At 39.3% G+C, this 21,234-nt stretch overlaps 1 protein-coding gene across 10 annotated transcripts in view; it reads left to right on the plus strand.

Moving 5' to 3' along the window:
- Window positions 1-21,234, plus strand: part of LOC134211297 (protein disabled) — a 313,162-nt gene that overhangs the window by 267,661 nt on the left and 24,267 nt on the right. For 6 of the 10 annotated variants that reach the window (XM_062688025.1, XM_062688024.1, XM_062688026.1 and 3 more), the window contains exon 3: window positions 16,940-17,055. In XM_062688025.1, the coding sequence (XP_062544009.1) occupies window positions 17,035-17,055 (21 nt within the window). In that variant the 5' untranslated portion in view covers window positions 16,940-17,034. Of the gene's footprint in view, window positions 1-670; window positions 774-1,603; window positions 1,942-16,009; window positions 16,834-16,939; window positions 17,056-21,234 lie in introns of those variants that run through there. The other 4 variants (XM_062688021.1, XM_062688023.1, XM_062688022.1 and 1 more) reach the window with 3 other exon arrangements.

A 21,234-nucleotide genomic window follows, 5' to 3' on the forward strand; every position in this document is an offset into this window, starting at 1 on the left:
TATATTTAAAGGACTATTAATTAATATATAAGTCAGGTATAATCAAAGTTGAATATAATTCATAGCCAGTATCAAAGATGAAACATTGAAATTGTTTCATCAAACACAATTCAGAAACCTCCCTCTCCTGGCCAACTTTCTTGTTATGCCACTGATGGAAGCTAATAAATGATGATGATTATATTAGTAAGCTTGTTCTTCTAGCTTTGGGCCAAAGTTAGGGGTAAAAACAAAAGGGTGCCCACAACACGACCTAACCAGTTGACCAGTCAAGTTGGGGAAATCGCTAAGAAAATTCACTATCTACATTAGAGGTACAAACGACTCAATAATAAAATCCATATAAAACTAACATTATGCAGGATAATTTCTAATTATAATACGACTAGGGATTTGCTAATTTATACATAAAAAATATTGGCTATACAAAATTAAACGCACATCATTTGCCTCGCACATCTTCGAGAGGGTTCAATCATCCTTGTGCGAAAACACACAACACACGCTTTCCTCCGAGCAGGTGGCTGTTTCCTCGGATGAATGCACAGATGGATAGTAGGGTGGAAAGTTCACCCTTCTGTCAGTTTTCCTTTGTACACAGGCAATGGAGCTTTTCCCCCAAGTGGTATCTTCATCGGTGCACTCACACAGTCTTGTGCAGGCAGTAGTACGATTGGGGAGCGCGCGCGTATATCGCACAGTCTGAAGGAAAAATTCAATGAAAAATGGCAGAGGTGCTTATTTTGACTGCGGATTGAAAATCTCAATTAGAGGTATACTATACGGGCTAGTCTAGTTACTAGTTAAAAGCCGAATGCGGATGTTGTGATAAACCCGGAAATAGTAGAATTGTGCAATTTTGAAGTCGTATAACGAAGAATTTGCTGGGTGTGGAAGTGTCTGGAGGATATAAAACATGGGAGCAGTTTCATGATTCTAAAATCATGATGCACCGAGAATTCTTCCAGCAGAAGACCTTTATAGAATCGAAGTGGAAAAATTGGAATTACCAAAACCAGCAATTACTATATTGGTTTCGATAACGACAAGTTGTGATAACTGAACATCATTGCTAATAATTGTGGAATTCGCAATAAGTTTTCACCCATCGGGTTTGGGGCTAAGAAAAATCGATATTTGAACATACCGGTAACCATCACATCATCGTCTGTGTCGTCATCACTATCATCGTTACAGTCGTCGGTGGGAATGCGGCCGAAATAAGCGCATTCTACGGACGACCGGTGTGACTTCATGTGCAACCAGAACATGCGAGACATTGTGGGCGTACGGATAGGACGACGAACATCTTTCAAACTTTCTGAACATCTCTGACTCTAAGTGGTGTTTGAATAATTGAAGCCAAGTGCCATTTTTACCTCTGGAGCGAGGATTTGTGTCGTGTCTGCTTGGGTTAGCTTAGCGAATCGATAATGCTGAGTGTAATGTGGGTGCGATGAGGAAACTGAGAAAACATTAAAAGTAGCCCCCCCCCCGGAAGCCAATGCCTACAGCTGTAGGAGTAAATTAGAGCAGATGAGGGTGAAAATGATGGGCGGGTTATTATGTGCATTGAAAGTGTTCTTTTTCTTCGTTTCAACAGCATTCAAATGGTGCGGTGAGGAGATGCCTAGTGTTTGAATCATCCGATACCGAGCGGAAAGTGTCATCACAGATGAGATAATCGAAAATTATCGAGGAGTACGAGATTATCACATCAAGTGTATGATAGAAGTATAACATGTGACTAGTGTCGAATGATGTTGAAGGAGTGCACAAAATTTTAATATAGTTGAATAATTGCACACGGGTAGATTATAAGTGTGAGTTTTTTCGTGATATGGCTAGATAGAAATCCATTCAGAATAGATACCAACAGCTTAGTATACCAAAAATATAGAAAAATGCAGACCCTCAGGAAGAAGACCAGCCCATTAAAATGTGAGTATAATGAGTTTTTTAAACTCAAAACAAAAAAATATCTTTATCTTTGTCTCGTATGCTCTTAAAACGAAAACTTGATAGTAGGCTTAAAAAGGCTAACAGAATTATTCTATTATAGGATTTTTGATCATGGAAATAATCTTATAGCCAACGCTCAACAATTATGATTCATTCTAGTTATCAAATAAGAGATTTGTATACACTGAATTCGTGTTTCATTATTTTTGCATTTTTTTAAATGTTGTTACACATAGTTTACCTGATGAAGAACAACAGGATTCTTTTTATACAGATGCATTAATGCTCTGTATTGAATGACGAGCGCAATGACACTCCTACGGAAAGGTGTTAGCGAAATTTCTAACCCGTAAAAACTCCTTGAACGAACTAAAAATCGAAACCACGAAAGTGGCACGCTACACGGGCGTGGGACTTCTATTCTACGATTTTTCGGAGTAAAAGTGCCTGCATACATAACCAATTGAAACCAGCACGTGGCAGCCAATGCAAGAATACGTATTTGCAGACAAACTGACACAATCAATCAAGGCAACGTGAACGGACGATGATCTTTCGTGCTTGGTTTTTATGAGAGCAGGGTTGGCATGAGTAAGATCTATTAAATGTGCCTATTGAAATAAAAATGTTCTAGTGACGAGTTCGGTGGTCTAGTGACTACCGCTTCTGCCTTATAAGCAGGAGGTCAAATAGGCGTCGAATCTTTCGATTTCTTCAATACAGATCAATACACGCAAAAAAAAGCGTTCCCTAATTCGTGAAAAGGCAAAAATACACCGTGATTTAATTCATGGATTCGGGAACACCAGTCACGTTTTCCAGAACGTTCCAGAAAACGTGACTGTGTTCTCGAATCCGTGGCTGTTGTTCACGAAAAAATACACCGTGAACTTGTTAGTTCACGAATTCATGAACGCTTTTTTTTGCGTGTAGTATTGGCCAAAACTCAGGGGCACTTTCAAATCGAAAACAGCAAGTAGTACTGCATAATTGTACTTCAAAGTGCGTGTATATAAGTACCTAGTTTCTCAAACAACATAACAAAAAAAAAAATTAGATTCAAATTTGAGACTGTCACGAAAAGTGGTCAGGAAGTAGGGAGCGGGACCATTTGGGCAGCACCCCCTATTCCCGTCCGCAATGTTAATAACTCGACCGCTTTACAACCAAATGGCTTGATTGTTTGTACATCACTAGATATCGACAGAAACTAACCATGTACTAAAAAACAAGTAATTCGGTTGTAATGGGCTCGAGTAATGAACGTTGCTGACGGGAATAGGGAGTGCTCCCCAAATTATTCTCAACCCTATTAAATAATATTTCGGCCGTTTTCCAACCGATTTTGGAGATGTTGGTATCAATCGTTCGTCGAACTCTTTAAGATTTTGCATAACTATTAAAAACAAAAACAAAAAAGCGCTAATTTATTGCAAATTTGTATTTCGCCAGGAACTGTCAAAATTCGGTAAGCCAACCAATCCCGTATGTGCGTTGCGTTGTAACGGAGTATTTCGTAGATTGCATACTGATAGCTGTCATGTATATTCTTTAACTTTCTTACCCCAACTGCTTATGGATTACTATTTGGGAATTAATAGCAACCCAATTGGAGGTCCAAAATGATAAAGCATGAAAACTACCATTGCCGGCCACGCCCATCTTCTCCGTTACTAGGGAAGGGAAGGAAATGATGATATGACATCTACTTAGTGAGAGGTCAGCGACTCACCGACGCCCTCATAGATGTCAAGGAGTTGGATGGTTGGTAGGGAATTTAGTTTTGGAATATCATCATAAGCAAATGATATGATAAGTTTATTCAAACGTTGGGAGTGACCATGCTAAGAAATTTATGTCACTCCGTTTTCCTAGATGTTTAACTTCCTGGGATGGGACAAGGTATTAGTCTTGCCCTGGCAAATAAGCCTTGGTTTAAGCGCCATTACTTGCTCTCTGAAACGAGAAGAGAAGAATCATATATGGAAAACCCCTCCCCGCATGTGCTAATGTCAAATTTAAACTAAAAGTATTGGCACTGAAAAAGGTGGGAATTCAGAGCATGATGTAAGAAATTTAGCTGGACAGCCGAATAAGCTCTACTAACACATTTTAATATCCACAACTCAAAACAAGTGAAAAATATTATTATTCTAAATTATTAGCGACATGTAACAGAAATTTATATATATTTGAACATGATGCAATATAAGGTAAAATGTTATTTGATGAATATATTTTTAAACGGATTTCACGATGAAAAAAACATTGCCAATAGAAAACCCATGTATCGAAACTTCAAACGCATTTCATTTGATAACTATAGTGTAAAAACATACCGCTTTTTTGTTTACCATTGAAAGTCAATGTTTAGTTATTTTGTTTTCACTAACCTTTTTGATGGATTATCGCAGTACCTAACGATATTTAACGATTGTATGACATTCGCCAGAAAGTCATTTGCCAGAAGGCCTTTTGCCAGAATCAATTTGCCAGAAGGTAAACCAACCAATCCCGTATGTGCATCACAAGCACAGACATCAAAATCGTGCAGCTTACGGGAAGTACAAATCATAACAGCTTGACAACGGCAGAAAGTTACAGTTGGCAGCAACAAAAGCGCTTGTTCGCATGAATTGCGTCTATCGTGTTTCGGCGGTAATTTTCTGCGTGCGCGGTACGAAAATCCCTCTCTTTTGTGAGCGCAGCTGAGGCTCTGAAAGTAAGAGACCATTTTGAGTGGAGCTACTTTCTTGTTCTCGTTCACTTGGAGCTGGTGTACTTGATGATGGCTTTTGTTCCCTCAGAAACGGCATACTTGGCGGTCTGAAAACGGTAGCGAAAACCGAACCTCAGTTTGCCTGTACCTGAGAGACTGAGCCCCCCTCCTTTTCGACGACCGGTACCATTGGCGTCCGCTGGATACATGTTTTTGTTCGTTTGATCCCAGTGATCCCGAGCAAAACCAGGGTAAAGGCATTTTCTTCAAAGTGCAAATCATTATCGTTTGACGTTGGTAGCAGCGCAAGTGCTCGTCGAAGGGAGACACTGGAAAAATGTATTTGCATGGAAGGTGTATATCGTGTGTCAATTCATCGATTGGCATCAGGGCAGTCATGTATAGTTTTTTTTTTCTTTCAAGATTCTGATTTTGGCTTTTTCTGTTTGTGAATGGAGAGGCGCACTATTGAAAACAAAATTATTTTTTTTTCAAAATCATCATATTACTTGGCTGAGACGAATTTACTTCAAAATGCAAATCATAATTGCTTATTTATTTATTTATTTAGTTTACATCTAACCAGATAACACTGAATCAACAATTTGACGCCACAATACACGGTTCGAGGCCGCATCTCACCATCGTCGAATGCGCCCCACGCTCGCCAAGCCGTTTTGTACCTGGTCACCTCGCTCGCTGCGCTCCACGTTATCTCGTTCTTGCCAGATCGGAAGCGAATATCATCTTTGCAGAATTGCTGTCCGGCATTCTTGCAACATGCCCTGCGCATCGTACCCTTCCGGCTTTAGGTGATGAATCACGTTTCAGGCGGGTGTACAGTTTTTCCACCTTTGCAAAGGTTCGGCTGACAATGTCTATGTCATCCGCGAAACTAATAAATTGACTGGATCTGTTGAAATTCGTACCCCGGCTGTTACACCCGGCACTCTGCATGGCACCTTCTAGTGCAATGTTGAACAACAGGCACGAAAGTCCATCACCTTGTCTTAGTCCCCGGCACGATTCGAACGAACTGGAGTGTTCGCCCGAAATCTTCACACAGATTTGCATACCATCATCCGTTGCTTTGATCAGTCTGGTAAGCTTCCCAGGGAAGCTGTTCTCGTCCATAATTTTCCATAGCTCTACGCGGTCTATACTGTCGTATTCCGCCTTGAAATCAACGAACAGATGGTGCGTTGGGACCTGGTATTCACGGAATTTTTGAAGGGTTTGCCGAACAGTAAAGATCTGGTACGTTCTCGAGCAGCCGTCAACGAAGCCGGCTTGATAACTTCCCACGAACTCATTCACTAATGGTGACATACGTCGGAAGATGATCTGGGATATCATTTTGTAGGCACACTACAGCTTGTCACCTTTCTTGTAGATGGGGCATATACACCCTTACTTCCACTCCTCCAGTAGCTATTCAGTTTCTCAGATTCTGACTATTAGTTTGTGCATGCAAGTGGCCAGCTTTTCCGGGCCCATCTTAATTAGCTCAGCTCCGATACCATCCTTACCAGCTCGTAATTGCTTGGCGACAGCTGAAAGTTGCCGCCGGTAGCAAAATCACAAGCGCTCATTACAAGCTGAGATTGCGTTTCAGCAAATCATCGAATGGCTGACATTAGCGTCAGTAACAGTCAAGTGAAATTTTCATTCAAGATTGTGAGACGCTGCAAGAATGTATTCTCATGAACGGGGTATATGGCGATTTAGCGGCAAATCATTTTATCTATTGCGATTATTTGACAGGCTCTGTGTGTGAGGTGTGAGCCGCCGCGCCACGCCGCTGACATTTTTCCATCGGCGCGCCGCCGTTTGAAATTTGTCACGCCGCTGATCTATAATTTTTCACGCCGATTCAAATTTGTATAAGTCTACAGAATTATTCGTGAAAATTCCAAAGATTCAATGGAGATTTCATAGAATTTTCTGATAGATATACATACCAAAGACTAATTAGTCTTTGTACATACAACATCACGTTGCAACTGCAGATATTTTTTCGTGAAAATATGTGTAAATGGTTTCCTTGGAAGTTCCATACAAATTTCTGTCGGTATTTTGGAAAGCTCTCCGTAACAACTGGAAATTCTAAATGGAAATTCTAAATAATTTTTGAACGATATTGATTGGCTGAAACCCATTTGAAATATTGTTTTGACAGAAACACATAAGGTACCCCGGGGCAAGTGGGACCTACAAAAACGCTAGTTCAGCAAAATCGCTAACGCATACTTAGAAAATACGGTATTTCAGGACATTAACCACCGATACATCATTATATGCTTCCGTTGTTGAAGTGTAGACGTGTTGTAAGCCATTTATTCAGTTACAAAAATATTGGTAGTGACATAAATAAATTTACCTGTGGGATTCACTTACCCGTTTAAACGGGGCAAGTGGGACCTATTCTGCTCTATACTGTCGAACGAAGCTAATTTGAGAAATGTAGATATAATGTTCATGTAATTTCTGAGCCGTAGTATTTTAGATCATGGATTGAGTTTTATTGCTTGTCAGACTTTGTTTTTGGCAAAAAAAAGGATTACAATGTTAGCAGATATAAAAACAAGACAACAGCCAGTTTACTGTTTAATTGTCTGTTGTCTGGTTTTACATTAGCTCACTTTCTAACCAAATGTGCTAGATGGAAGAGATAAGCAAATCTTTGTTCACTTTTCGAATGAATGTTTCTCTGTTTAACATAAATTATTACATAAATCTGAACTTCAAAAGGAACGTTTTTATTCAGGCGGTGTTGTAAATTTGTAATAGAACGAAATGGCCAATTTATGTCTTAAGCACTTTATTTATCTGTTAATCTGATGCGAAGTTTAAAAATCACAAAACACAAGACAAAACCTGTTGATCTATTGTAGGATAAATAGATTGTTTGCACTGTAAACGGAAAAAAATGCATAGTTATAACCATTGCTTTTTTCCATGAGGGAGATAATTTTCAGAAAGTAAAATACACATTTGGTAAATCAACTGTACATTACTTCTTAACAACTAAACCAACGATATCAACTGCATTTGATTCAGATCCAAATGATATATGAGTGTCGAAGTTATTCTTCACTAGACAACAATCTAAAAACAGGTAAAATGGCTTTATCGAAAATGTTGTTCAAATATGTCCCACTTGCCCCATGTATGTTAAAAATCAAGGGAAAGTGAAAATTGCAGATTTTGGCTTTAATCAAAACTTTTAAATAGTTTTTAATGTCACACAATTATTTTATTGCTCAAAATATTCGTTTTCCACATCAATGATGAATTTAGAAACGACTATTTTGTTGGAAATCCATTGAATTAAAATAAAAGTAATAGATTTTGCCGGTAGTTTAAAGTCATGATTAAACAATAGCATCAATATGGTGCCGCAAATGGTTTTGATTTCATTTTTTTTGTATCAGGCGAATTCGTTGATAATTCTGCTTCATCTTTCTAGAACATTGTTACCGTTAAAAACGTTCACCTATTAATCGGCACCCATAGTACCCACTTACCCCGTATTTTCACTTGCCCCGGGGTACCTTATGACCGAAAGTTGTTTGTCCGAATATGTAATTTGACGGAACAAGTAATTTGGCTTCGCACAATTGGCCGAAAATGTCATTTGGTCAAAAGAAAAATACGCTGAATAGTTCCTTTGGCTGAAAAAGTCGGTTGTCCGTATAGCTCCTATGGTCGAAATGGTCGTTCGTCAGAAAGGGTCATTTGGTCGAAAAGGATATTCGGCAGAAAGTGTCGTTCGGCTAAACTAACCATTTTTCCGAAAAAGTCGTTTAGCCGACTGATTGTTTCGCAGAAAGAGTCCGAAAATGTACCAAATGACTCTTTCTGCACAAACATCCTTTCTACCACACGGCATTTTCGACCAAATGTCTGTCCATTTGTCTGAAAATTTGACCGAAAATAACAGCCAAGGGGACATTCGGTCAAACGACGGGAAGTGATGAATAGGCGGAGCTCACAATGCCGAAAGGTGTTTGACAGAATATATCTTTCAGCCGAAGCCTCTCTGGCCGAAAATGTCGTTTAGCCGAAATAGGCATACCAATTAAAAAAATGGGCATGCGTCCGAAAATATCGTTTTGAACTGGTCATTTGGTCGAAAAAGTCGTTGGGACAAATAGAAAATGCCGTTTGCCGAAATGGTCCTTTGGCCAAACGGGTCGACATTTTTAACCGTAACTGAGCAGAATTAAATAGGACAATAATAACAAATCGTGATTCGTCATTAGGGGTCACTAGGCCGAAGGCCGTTGGGGCGAATGGTTATTAGGCCGAATGACCATTAGACCGAATGAGAACTGGGGAGTGAGAAGTGAGTAGTGCGAAGTTAGGAAGAAGTAAGAAGAAAAAAGGAGGAAGAAGTAAGAAAGACGAAGGAAGAAGAAAGAAAGGAGAAGAAAGAAGGAAGACGGGAGAAAGAAGGAAGAAAATGAAAGAAAGAAAAAGGAAGAAGAAAGAAGGTATACGGAAGAGGGAAGAAGGAAGAAAGAAGGAAAAAGGAAGAAGGAAGTAGAAAGAAGGAAGACGGGAGAAAGAAGAAAGAAAACGGAAGCCTAATGACCGGCCTTATGTCCTTCGGCCAAATGGTCTTCGGTCTAATGGCCTGACACCAACACCCGTTCAGCAAATAAAATTTTCGACCGAATTACTCATTCAAACAAATGTCTTTTTTTGCCAAATGGCCTTCTCTGTCAATCAACCATTTCAGCCGAATGGCATTTTCGGCCAGATGACATATTCGGTCAAACTACCATTTTGGCCAAATGACCTGTTAGGGTAAACGCTTTTGCCAAATGAAATTTTCAACCAAACCGTTTTCGGTTTAATAACCGTTTCGTCCAAAAGTTCAGTTCGGGTCGATGACTTTCAGCTTAACACGTAATTCGATCAAATGGCTTTCCGCTGGAAGGTTTTGTCAAATGACCCTTCCTCCTATTTAATAATTTCTTGTGGAATTACAAAAAAAAAACTTATAGACAACAAAAACTCCGTAAAATTTTACGTTCAAAGCTGTTCAAAAGAGCTGTTAACAGTCCGTCGCAATACTTCTCGGGCGATATTCATTGCAGACCTCTTGCAATCGAGAATCGACTGTCCCCCACTGCTTTCCATGCTAAATATCAATGTTAGCCATAGGAATCTTCGCTCTCGTTCTCTCCTCTTTCTTCATGGTGCACGAACTAATTATGGTCACAATGAGCCATTTACTAGCATGTGCCGTATATTCAATAACTGCTCCATTGGATTCGATTTCCATTCATCTCGTAACACTCTCCGTACGAACTTTTCTCACCTTCTAAACGACAATCAGTAGTAGCTAGGCCTAGATTTAAGTTTATTGTTGGATGTAGTTTTAAGCCGAATTGTATCATTTGGATATTAATTGTAATCTGTTGATGCATAGAAAAGATGAGGAGGTTTTGCGCCCGCTTGAGTGAGAGCTAATGAATTTCTAATTGTTCAACTCAAGCGGGCTTTTCCCTGCTCCCAATAAATAAATAAATAAAATAAATAAATAAAATAAAATACCGAGAAGTTGATTTCACGTAGAAATTCTAAAGTTTTAGTAGAATTTTCGGAAAATTCCCCGTGGAAATTCCGAATAATTTAACAAATGAATTTAAAAAAATTGCGAGCAAAATTCAAAGAATTTCATATTGAATTTCCGAATCATGTTCTCATTACCACATTTTTTTTGTTGAAATCCCCATTTTGAGTTCTGAAGAATTTTTCGTCTTTAATAACGATGAACTCGGCTTTTGACAATCTTCCAAAAGGAGTATTCATCTTTATTTATGCTGACGACATCATTTTGGTTGTAGTTGGGAAGAAACCAAAACTCATTAGAAGAAAATGGCAGGCTGCTGTTAGATCCATTCATAAATGGGCAGAACAGAATGGTTTCACTATGGCGGCTGAGAAATGTTCGATCACGCATTGCTGTATGCACCGTCACAACCCGTGGGACAACCCCATTACCGTCGCTGGAAAATCCATTCCCTACAAAAAAGAATTACGCATTCTTGGGATTACAATCGACCGTAAATGCAGCTTCAAATCCCATTTTTCCTATACGAAGAAAGAAGCAGAATGCAGAACACGGTTGCTGAGAGTTATTAATTGTAGACAAAAAACGAACAATCGCAAGTTGTTATACAACGTGGGTTGCAGTATCGTATTGAGCAAACTACTGTACGGACTAGAAATTACCGTCAGAGCATCAAAAGACATGATCAATGCTTTCAGCCCTATCTACAATAAAATGATACGGATTACATCTGGACTACTTCCAAGCACTCCCAGCCTTGCTACGTGTACTGAAGCCGGATTACTTCCTTTCCCTTATGTATTGACCTCTGCTGCTGCTTCTAGGGCCATAAGCTACTTGGAGAAAACTCATGGTGATTGCGAGAACGTCTTCGTCCTAGAACAAGCCATAAAACTTGTCAGAGAATACGCTCAAATAGATTTCCCTCGGATAGCAGAAGTTTATCGGATCGGAGATCGCCGATGGGATCATATGGGACCAAAAGTCGACTGGTCAATTAAGCATCTAGTGCGAGCCGGAGATCCTCCCTCCAAAGTCTCAGCAGTTCTCAATAATTTGTTGAATACCAAATACAGAACTTTTGGTGGGGTTTCGGTCACCGTAAAAATTTATATTTTCTGGTTTGTTGATTTTTATCGGTGATGAAAAATACACAAATTTCCGTTTTTTAATAACGTTTCGGCTTACTCCATTCAGCCATCATCAGATCTGTGATCAAATTTTATTAATTAGTTTAAAATATTCAAATTGGTTACAATTTTCTTTTCTCCCACTTACATTGAAAAACGTTCACTTGCCACCAGTGTGGTTCAATAACTAACCCCCCTGAGTCTAATACTACCGAATCCTTTCTATGTGTTGTACCATGTGCGTCATCGTGTCTACCGAGTTGCTGTTCGTTTGTGTAACGATCGGATTTTGCACACTAGTGCGTTGTACGCCGAGTCAATTCCACCGCATTCTCGTTGTAGGTTCACCGTTGCATCGTTTCCCATCATCTTTATGTGGAAGGCCTCTGCGATGATCCTGCTCTCCTGGTTTTCTATCCGTTCTAAAATTTCCGTATTTCCAAAATCAATAAAATACAGAACGCACTTGAAAATATTCACGGATGGATCCAAAGCGAATGGAATTGTCGGGATTGGCATACACAGCTCCACACTTCAGATTGCACGCAGGGTCCTCAACGAATTCTGCGTTTTCTCTAGTGAAGCTGCAGCGATTCAAAAGCTATAAAACATCGATGTCGCTAACTTACCAACGATAATTCTTTCGGACTCGGCGAGTGTTTTATCTGTTTTAGAAAAATCACGGCAAACTCATCCGCTGATACAAGAGATCGAAGCGGAAATCCCTGCAAATACTATCTTATGTTGGATACCAGCACACTGTGGTATAACTGGAAACGAAGCCGCAGACCGTTTGGCGTGCCTTGGCAGAAGCTCCAGAATGTGGAATCTACCAACACCCGGAGCTGATGCACGCAGACAAATTATACATGCAGTTCACCGGACATGGCAACAACAATGGTACTCCAACCGAGACGCTTTTCTAAGGAAAATCAAAGGTGACACTGGAAGATGGAACGATCGTAAAGACTATAAGGAACAACAAGTTTTGTCACGTTTGAGAGTTGGACACACCAGGATAACCCATCCACACTGCGTATCATCAGCTTCCAGACCAGTTTGTCCAATCTGCAATGAACCTTTAACCGTCGAACATCTTCTGGCAAACTGTCCTCAGTTTGAAGCAACGAGAATCAACTTAGATCTTCAGTCAAGTATACGAAATATTTTGCAAAATGATCCTACCGAAGAAGCAAAAGTTCTTAGTTTCCTTAAAATCAATAATATGTATTCTAAAATATAATATTTTGTTAATATATTTCCAAGAGGTGAACCAGCCTTAGGCTGAAAACCTCTTTAAACCAGAAAAAAAAAAAATTTTTTTCGTCGAAATTCCGAAAAATTTCTCGCAATTACTTCGAAGAATTTTCTGTGTAAATTTTGAAGAACAATCAAAAGAAATTCCGAAAAATCTTTCCGTGCATATTTTAAACTGAAACAGAAATTTAGAACAATTTTCTTTGAATTTTTTCATGTAAATTCCAAAAAACCTTTCCCTTGAAATTCCAAAGAAATTCTCGTGAAAACTTCAAAGTAGTTCCCGTGGAAAATCCGAAAACAAATTCTCAAATAAGTAATTTGAAAAAAAAAACTAAAAGGTTTTTTTGGAGAAATTCAAAAAATTCTCCCGGTGATGCCTTGAAATATCCAGAAAAAAATGCAAAAAAAAAATATTAACCTAAAAGCGAACGCAATGAAAAAAATCGCCACGCCGATTCACGCCGCCGCCGGCTTAAATGGCTTTCGGCGTGACGCGTGAAAAGGGCGTAACAGTCAAAATTTATTCTTTCTGATTCTTCGTCCACATATATAGCTTTATATGTAGACGAAGAATGAGAAGAAATAAATTTTAGCTGTCACGCCCTTTTCAAATGTTGGTCTAGATATAAAAATCTCATTTTGGCCAAAAATTGATATGTTAATACTTAACAATAAATGTATTCTAGTACACAAACAGTTTTTGTCATTCCGCTCGGTCGCACGCAGTCTATGGAGGTCCCGAAATTCGTCTACCACCTCAGAAACACACACAGTACACTTACCAATAGCAGCACAGATTTCCCTTTATTATTAAGAATTTGTATTTTGGTAAGTTCATTTGTTTGTTTGCTTTTCCAGCTACAACTCGTTTTCTTGATCGATCTTGGTATCGCCGTCTGATGCTATTTGACTACCAAGATATTGGAAGCTTTCAACATTCTCCACTGATTGCCCGGCTACTGTGAAACTGAAAAATGTCGCCATATTCACATCCAACTATTTGGTTTTGGTTGACGTTGATGACTAAACCTACCGAGGAGGAGCGCTCGACAAGGCCGTTGAGCTTAGGAATACAACGTCAACCACCAATTCGATGTGGTTTAAGTGCTCCATGATTATTGGCTGCCATAGCAGACCGCGGTTTGATGCACGGTCAATCGCACCTACCAGAATCTCGTTGATTACGATAAGGAACAGTAGCGGTGATAGGAAACATCCTTGTCTCACACCAGTTACGACCCGGGTGGGGTCGGACAAGATCCTACTGTGCAATGAGGCCGATAATTTTCCCAGAAACTTCATTGCGTCTCAGGTAGGTCTCAGGGAGCGTCACATATTCTCGTGATTGAGGCGGTTTGAAAGCTTTTCCGTACTCATTGAAAACAAAAAAAAGTGCCTCCTCTAGAATTATGCGAATCGTGACAATATGGTCGAAGTATGATCAATAATTGAGCGGAAGTCATGGAGTCAGCTTTGATCATCTCGGCTGATATTGGTTGGCCGGTATTGAAGCGTGGCCTGCCTGGCACTTGAAAAAGTTGTTCGAAGTACTCGAATCAAGGCTTCAGCTAGTCAGTTAGGTCGGTAGTTGACCAGTCGCGTCTTTCACAAGCATCGTTGCATTCATCTTCAACCCACTTAAACCTCTAATGTCCCCGGTTGCTCTCTATCGTCGGCGAGAGAGTCTTCCCACGCTCACTTGTCCCGTCGACATGAGCGTTTCACTTCCTTCTCCAGAGCCGAGTATCGTTAACCGGCTAAGACTCTGACTCCTCTGGTTTTTGTTCGCTCTATCGCGGCTTTGGCTCGTCTTTCCTTCTCTATCTTTCTCCAGGTCTCATCGGTGATCCATTGATTTCTCTGGGTGCGCAGTTCACTCAGATTATTCTCGCTGGGGGCGATAAAGGCTTTCTTGATGGCGGTCCATTGGTCTTCCACGCTGCCACCTTTCGGAATATCTGCAGCACGAATCTACAGTTCTTCAGCGAAGGACCGTTTCATCGTGGTATCTTCCAGTAAGCGTGAGTTGAACCGTCATCTACCCTATCAGCACACATGTTCCATATTAGTTACTGCAACTCATATGTGACCAGAATCAGTCCCAATCAAGTTGCTGCAACTATTTTTGTCTGCCTTGTGCTGCTCGGGTAACTCTCTCCTCCTGCCGACGAATCCGCTCATTGTGCAGGCATATTTCGCCGATGAGGAGGTGATGATCAAACGCGATATCGGCATTACGTTTATTCCGTACATCAAGAAGGCTCCGTTTACGTTTTCGGCTGACGTAGTTGCGGTCAATTTGATTTTCTGTAAAGCCGTTACGGGAGACCCATGTGCCTCTGTGAACCGGTTGATAGCAGTTTCAACATGATTAATTATTTCTAATAATTTTGTCACACTAACTAAACTTATTTATTCACGTAACAAGTTGCAAATTAAGCATGTGCTGGAAAAAATGCAGAGGAAAAGTCCCATCTAGGCCTGTCTCAGCGGTTTGCTTGATCTCCATTCAACAAGTTATTTAGACTATAACTTGGTAATATCGAAGTATTTAATTCGCAATTAGTTTTTATATGACAATTGGAATCAAAATATTCCGGGAAACTAATTTTTAAGGGGACGTGATAAATAAACAAAGGTTTTCAAACGTTAAAGTTCTGTTCCAGATAAAATAAGTTGTTCGGGACTCCTCGGTAGTTTTTTTTTATCGAAAAAAGCAATACTTTCACACAGTGAAAGTTTTGACGGTGCTCATTTTTTTTATCACAAAGGTTCCCCCAACAAACACCGTGCATTGTCTAATGATAAGTACTCAATGCGACAATTGCCACAGGATAAATACGAGAAAAACGTTATCTCAAAACGGCATGCATGAGTAATAAGTTAATAAATTGGAACATACGAGTTGTTTGCTAGTCACCAAATGTTTGGACGAGACAATATACAGTACAAGTTCTGTTATTTCAAATTAAATTTTGCATAAAATTCGTACTTTGTGATTGTATTTGATTGAAAATATCCCTTATCCAATGCTCACGTTCAATAAAGGAGCAAAACAAATCGATACACATTCTTTCAACTGTCTCGTAAAAGGACCAGATTCACCCAGCAGGATGAATGGTTTTTGACAGATAGCAAAATAACGCAGTGGTATACACCACCCACACCATATGAGCACATGGTCTACATATCTGTGACCAACAACTACATCCACGTAATTGGTATGCGTCGAACTGAATGAATCTCTGTTAGATTGATACGATGTTCACCACTAGCGTACGGTTGTTTGCTGGCTGTTAGATTGCCATTCAAGTCGACCAAATCGTAAACGTCAGTCATTGATTGAGTGTTGAACCCAGACTACGGAGTTAGAAGCTGGGACTGTGTTATGCCGACTTCGGTCGGTGAGATTCAATCAGAAAAGTGACCACTTTGACCTGTGGAAAATCGAAGAACTTTATTTAACCACAGGAAAAAGTAGTGATTTCGGTGTATGACCCATTTTAAGCGCTGTGCCTATTATGAGTATACGAATGTCAATTTACAATGGCATTAACGCTTGCCTAGAATGCTTAGAGCGCTTGATGAATAGTTTCGAATCATGACGGTGAAGAGAAGATTCATTGAAATATTTGGAATTGTGGTATTTATCGAGCGTATCAAAGTCGTATTCCTGATATCATTGTCATCATCAACAGACAATCACAATGGTTAACGTTCAGCAAGAATGGGAACGGGGCTATGGAGAGGAAAATGAATCGTTTAGCAGTTCGTCATTGTCGATGTTAAATTGCAAAATTCTGTACAGCCAAAAGAAGCTCTGAGAAAAACAGAGACTACGACGCCACACCATAAAGCTGTTCTTGCGTCGAGTCGCTTCTCTGCTAGAAGTCCGGACTGTGCAGCACAGTCGAAAAAAGCAGAGTCACAGAAAATCTCAGTTAACTAAGGGAAGACAACAATTTGTGTTGCGTTCTATGTGAGAAGTCATAGTACATTGGTAGAATTGCTTCAATTATACTGGTTTGTAGAAAACACGCAAAACGAGACTCGTTGATCGTATACAAAGATTACTATTGGGTTGTGTTTGACATCATTTCAATAAAGAAAGGTCGCCATAAACAAGTTCATCGTGATGATGCTAAGAACAAATCAGCAAGATCGAAAATCGATCGCTAGTAAGGAATTCTCTCTATTTCATTCTCAACTCAGTTCTCAAAATAAATTTGGAATGTCGAGTCAAGGCTTTGAACTAATCAAATCTTTATATTTTTCGTACCGCAGATCGAAACGAACCCGGGCGGTTCTTCGGTGATGGAGTGAGCTTCAAGGCCAAACTTATTGGCATTCTGGAGGTCGGCGAAGCCAGAGGAGACCGTATGTGCCAGGAAGCACTGCAGGTAAGATCTATTTTTAGCACTCGCTACAGATGTGATGTGCGACTACTATGCAAACAGACTCGGAGACGGACACTGACACTGGTTGCCTTCGGATAATCAAACGGACAGCGCGCGCTCAAGTGAAATTGATCCAATTTAAATCAGTATAGGGCCCAGTAAGTAACAGCGCCAAAGTAGCATACCGCACGGGTGAAGAAAACGACTGCGAGTAATAACAAACAAAAAGTGAATAAAACACTGTTAATCAGTGTAACGCAGTCAGTTGCATCTGAAATCGTAAACAGCAGAATCACAGACAAAAAACGAGCTTCAGTATGTTTTTTAAGAAATGTTTTGCATATCCTAATTTGAGTAGTACTAGTTAATAATATGTAATAAGACACCACATGAATTGCCATTTTTTCCAAATTAAAATAAATTCGATTGCATTACCTGTTTGTCTGTGGCTAATATAGTCTGATAGGAAGTGTATCACATAGATCGATGATCAAAAAGCGAATGTGCAAAAGGTACCACCGGTCGCCCACCAGGGGTTTTGTGAGATGTTATGCTCAATCAACGCTTCATTGATTTACGCTCACCATCGGCCGGTTACGATAATGCAAACAATTTAATTTAAAATGTTTCACATCGGTATTACTTCGTTCAGTTACGTATTGCTAAAATTCCGATAATATGCTTGAACTGATTCGTCGGTCAAGATTCCTGATGGTCTACCTCAACTACATATCGTCAGATCTTTGTCTTCCATGTTATAATCCACCTCGAGTTAAATTCATCAACGACAGTTCCTCCATTGAACCGATCTCCATGATACACGCTATTCAAGGAATCCAGATCATCTTCGACAAATTATTCCTCCATTTTCTGAAAATATGAACATGTTAATTGCAACAACAGATATTTCACTGATGGTTCTCGTCACAGATCCACTGACTTTGTCTTCAATGTAAATTCAACTACCTTCCGAAAACTTCAGGAACCGTGTTCGGTTTATGTTGCTAGCTGGCACAATTAACTTCGCTTTGGGATTATTTTCGATCAGCCCGTAGACCTTATTTCATCTTCTCGGATATGTTCTATCGAGGCACTCGGTCGATGAAACCAGTTAGGCACGCATCTTACTTTCTTACAAAATAAGAAGCAGATGCGTAGTTTGGCCGAAAGATCATTCAAGATTACCTTTGTATGGGTCCCATCCCATTCTAATCTATGAATGAGAAAGCGGACACGCTGTGGCTGGCGCACAGGAGAGTGAAGTTTATCTAGACAAATCTCGACAACGAGCTTTTCCCATTAGTCCGAGAGCTCTTCAAAATTGGCAAATGAATTGGTCAGACAACGAACTTGGACGGTGGCTTTTTCTATAGTTCCTAAAGTTTCTGCGCGAGCGTGGTTCAGAGGTGGACTTGAGTCGAGGCTTCTTCGCGTGATGTCAAGGTTTATGTCAATCTACTATCTAAACGCACATCTCTACAGAATAAACCTTGTCGATAGCAACTTATGTAGGTGCGGAGCCAGTTACGATGACATCGATCACGTAGTTTGGTTCTGCTCGAGAATGACGCCTCAGAGAGCAACTATTGGATCCTTGGGCGAGGGTAAACACCCTACAGGGAAATAAGAGGTGTTTTGGGGATCGCGATGTGGAATATGACGTCCGTCTATGCCTTTCTTTGCTCGGCTGATATCATAGTCTAATGCCCGTATCTCTTTCTCAGTTTTTTTCTCATGTTCGATTCTGTTTTCTGTTCTGTGTACCACGAAGCCCTGGCCATCGGAATCTCCCTACTGAATCAAAATCGAGCACGACGCCATAAAACCGTCTCAACCCAAACGCCCGGATGAGCAGCTGGAATACTAAATCCAAATCTTACCCCGTCCATCCTGAATTAAGTAAAATATCTTGAGTATAAATATACGAAATTGCCTAGACCGGCACCGGAATCAGACCAGCCACCCTCAGCATGGTCTTGCTTTGTAGCCGCGCGTTTTACCGCACGCTAAGGAGGGCTTTGATTTGCAGTTAGACGGCAGAATTTCGATGAAGAACTATGATACTCAATCAGCCTTTGCAGAAATAAATACAGAATGTTATGCTCAAAATCACGAGAAGATTAGTGTTTATCGGAGTTACTACGAAATGTAGTTGAGCTAATTTCGTTTCTTGTACACTAGAAAAGTAAATAAATTCAACAACACTTCAATAAAATGCTAATAAAGCCTAATAAACTCGAATCTTCTCGCGGTTTTCCATTATATTCTTCAGATGAATGAGTATCATAGTTCTTTATCGTAAATTGTGCGTCTCTCAAATCACTTTTTTTATGTTTCTGCATACAATCTCCCAACATCCAACAGTTAGCACCTCCCAAACGTTGACTGATTTGACTGAAATTTTGTCCAAAGCGTAGAACCGAATAAAAATATCAAAAAATTGAAAATGTTTTTGAGTCCACTGTCTAGGTAGGTAGATGCGTCCATAGAATGATTCTGTGTCCACCTGGATCAACAAGAACAAATTCGGTTCTGAAGTCTTTGAAAGTTTGAAAAGCACAAGTACCTTAGGAATCAAATTCATAGAGCATATCCGAAAGACGGTTTACACCAGCTGTCACGATATTACACAGGATTCTGTTTTACACGATTTTTCGCTCGTATTTTTATCGTGTTACTTCAATTTCTCAAAGTCGATGCAACATGTTTCAAAAAATCCTAAATAATTCAAAGAAAAATCACATAATAAAACATTTAAGAAAAGTGCAAAATTGAGAAAATTTAAATCGTGTAAAACAGAATCCAGTGTAAACTAATTAGGGGATACTCCTTAATACATTCCTATAAAAGTGCCATGCGGAAAGCACCGTCTTAAACTTGTTTTACACAGCTGTGCGGAAAAATATGATCAATGTCAATTTAACAAGAACGAGGTGTTTTATTGCATCATAACTTAGTAGGCTTTTATATCAGGTTTGCGATATTTGTTCTCATGTCCTGAGAGTTATTCTCAATCCATGATAGATACTAATCACGGAATGGAAAAATCAATTTTCAAAAATCGAGATTAATCAACACTCTTCCTCGATCTTACGTTTTATTCAAGTGTTTAAAACTAGCCAACGATAATGAATCGTTAAGTATTATATCTTGATTTAAAGCATTTACCGTTACATTTTAACTCTTTTCCTTACTAGCATGAAACCATAATGCCAAATTGAAGATATAATCGGACTGTTGACAATTAGCTGATATTAGTAAAGATTAATGTTTGAATGAAAATTTTGTGTTTATTATCGTTTGAGTACAAAATTTGAGAAGTTGTCGACAACTATCTGTTTCACGTGAAAATTTTCATATGAAAATTGCAATCGTTATCGTCTGATAATGATTCAGCACAACACTAATCACGTTTATTAAATTAATATTATCTATAGGATGCATCGATATTTCCATGGAACATTACATAGTTTCAATTTTCTGACTATTTTTCAGATCTTTAAATTCTGGAACAGTCTATAGGCTCGTGCTTGCTGGATTTTCATTAATTTATTCTTATGGAAAATGTGCGATCGTTTGAAACATTGCTCATTCCCCTACTTCTAGGTCAGAGTTGTCTGGTTACAGATATGTGTTTTTCTAATTTCTTTATTTACGAGACTTTCAGCAAAGATATCTGTTTTTCCTCGCTCAAAAAATCTAATCAACAAAATATCAAGAAGTCCAATTGGTAATTGTTTTCAATTCGTTCTAGAATGTTTTAAAAGTACACTATTTTAGGTCAAAATCAATCAAAATCAATCAAAACTTAGCACTAGAATAAACATGAACTCAACGTTGAAAAAACTAACGTTTAATTATATTCATCAGTTTTTGTTATCCGTGCACTTACCCTGTTTTCTCATCTCTCAATCGCAATCCATCGATAGTAACGTGTATCGTGATTCTCTGTTTGTGCTCTCCTGCAGCTCGGATAGCCATTTTGAGGTCCTACAAAAAAGGTTTTGTTACTTAATCAGCTTCATAATTCAAATTATAATTAGAATTGACATTCTGTGATTGCCCCCGACAGACATAGTTTATTAGAAAAATGGTTTGTCCCATTTAATATCCTCTCGACTCTCTTCAATTATGCTGAAATAGTGTATAGATTCTGATGGAATGTACCGAGCAATGAGTGTA

The sequence above is a fragment of the Armigeres subalbatus genome, chromosome 2, assembly GCF_024139115.2.
Source record: "Armigeres subalbatus isolate Guangzhou_Male chromosome 2, GZ_Asu_2, whole genome shotgun sequence".
NCBI lineage: Eukaryota > Metazoa > Arthropoda > Insecta > Diptera > Culicidae > Armigeres > Armigeres subalbatus.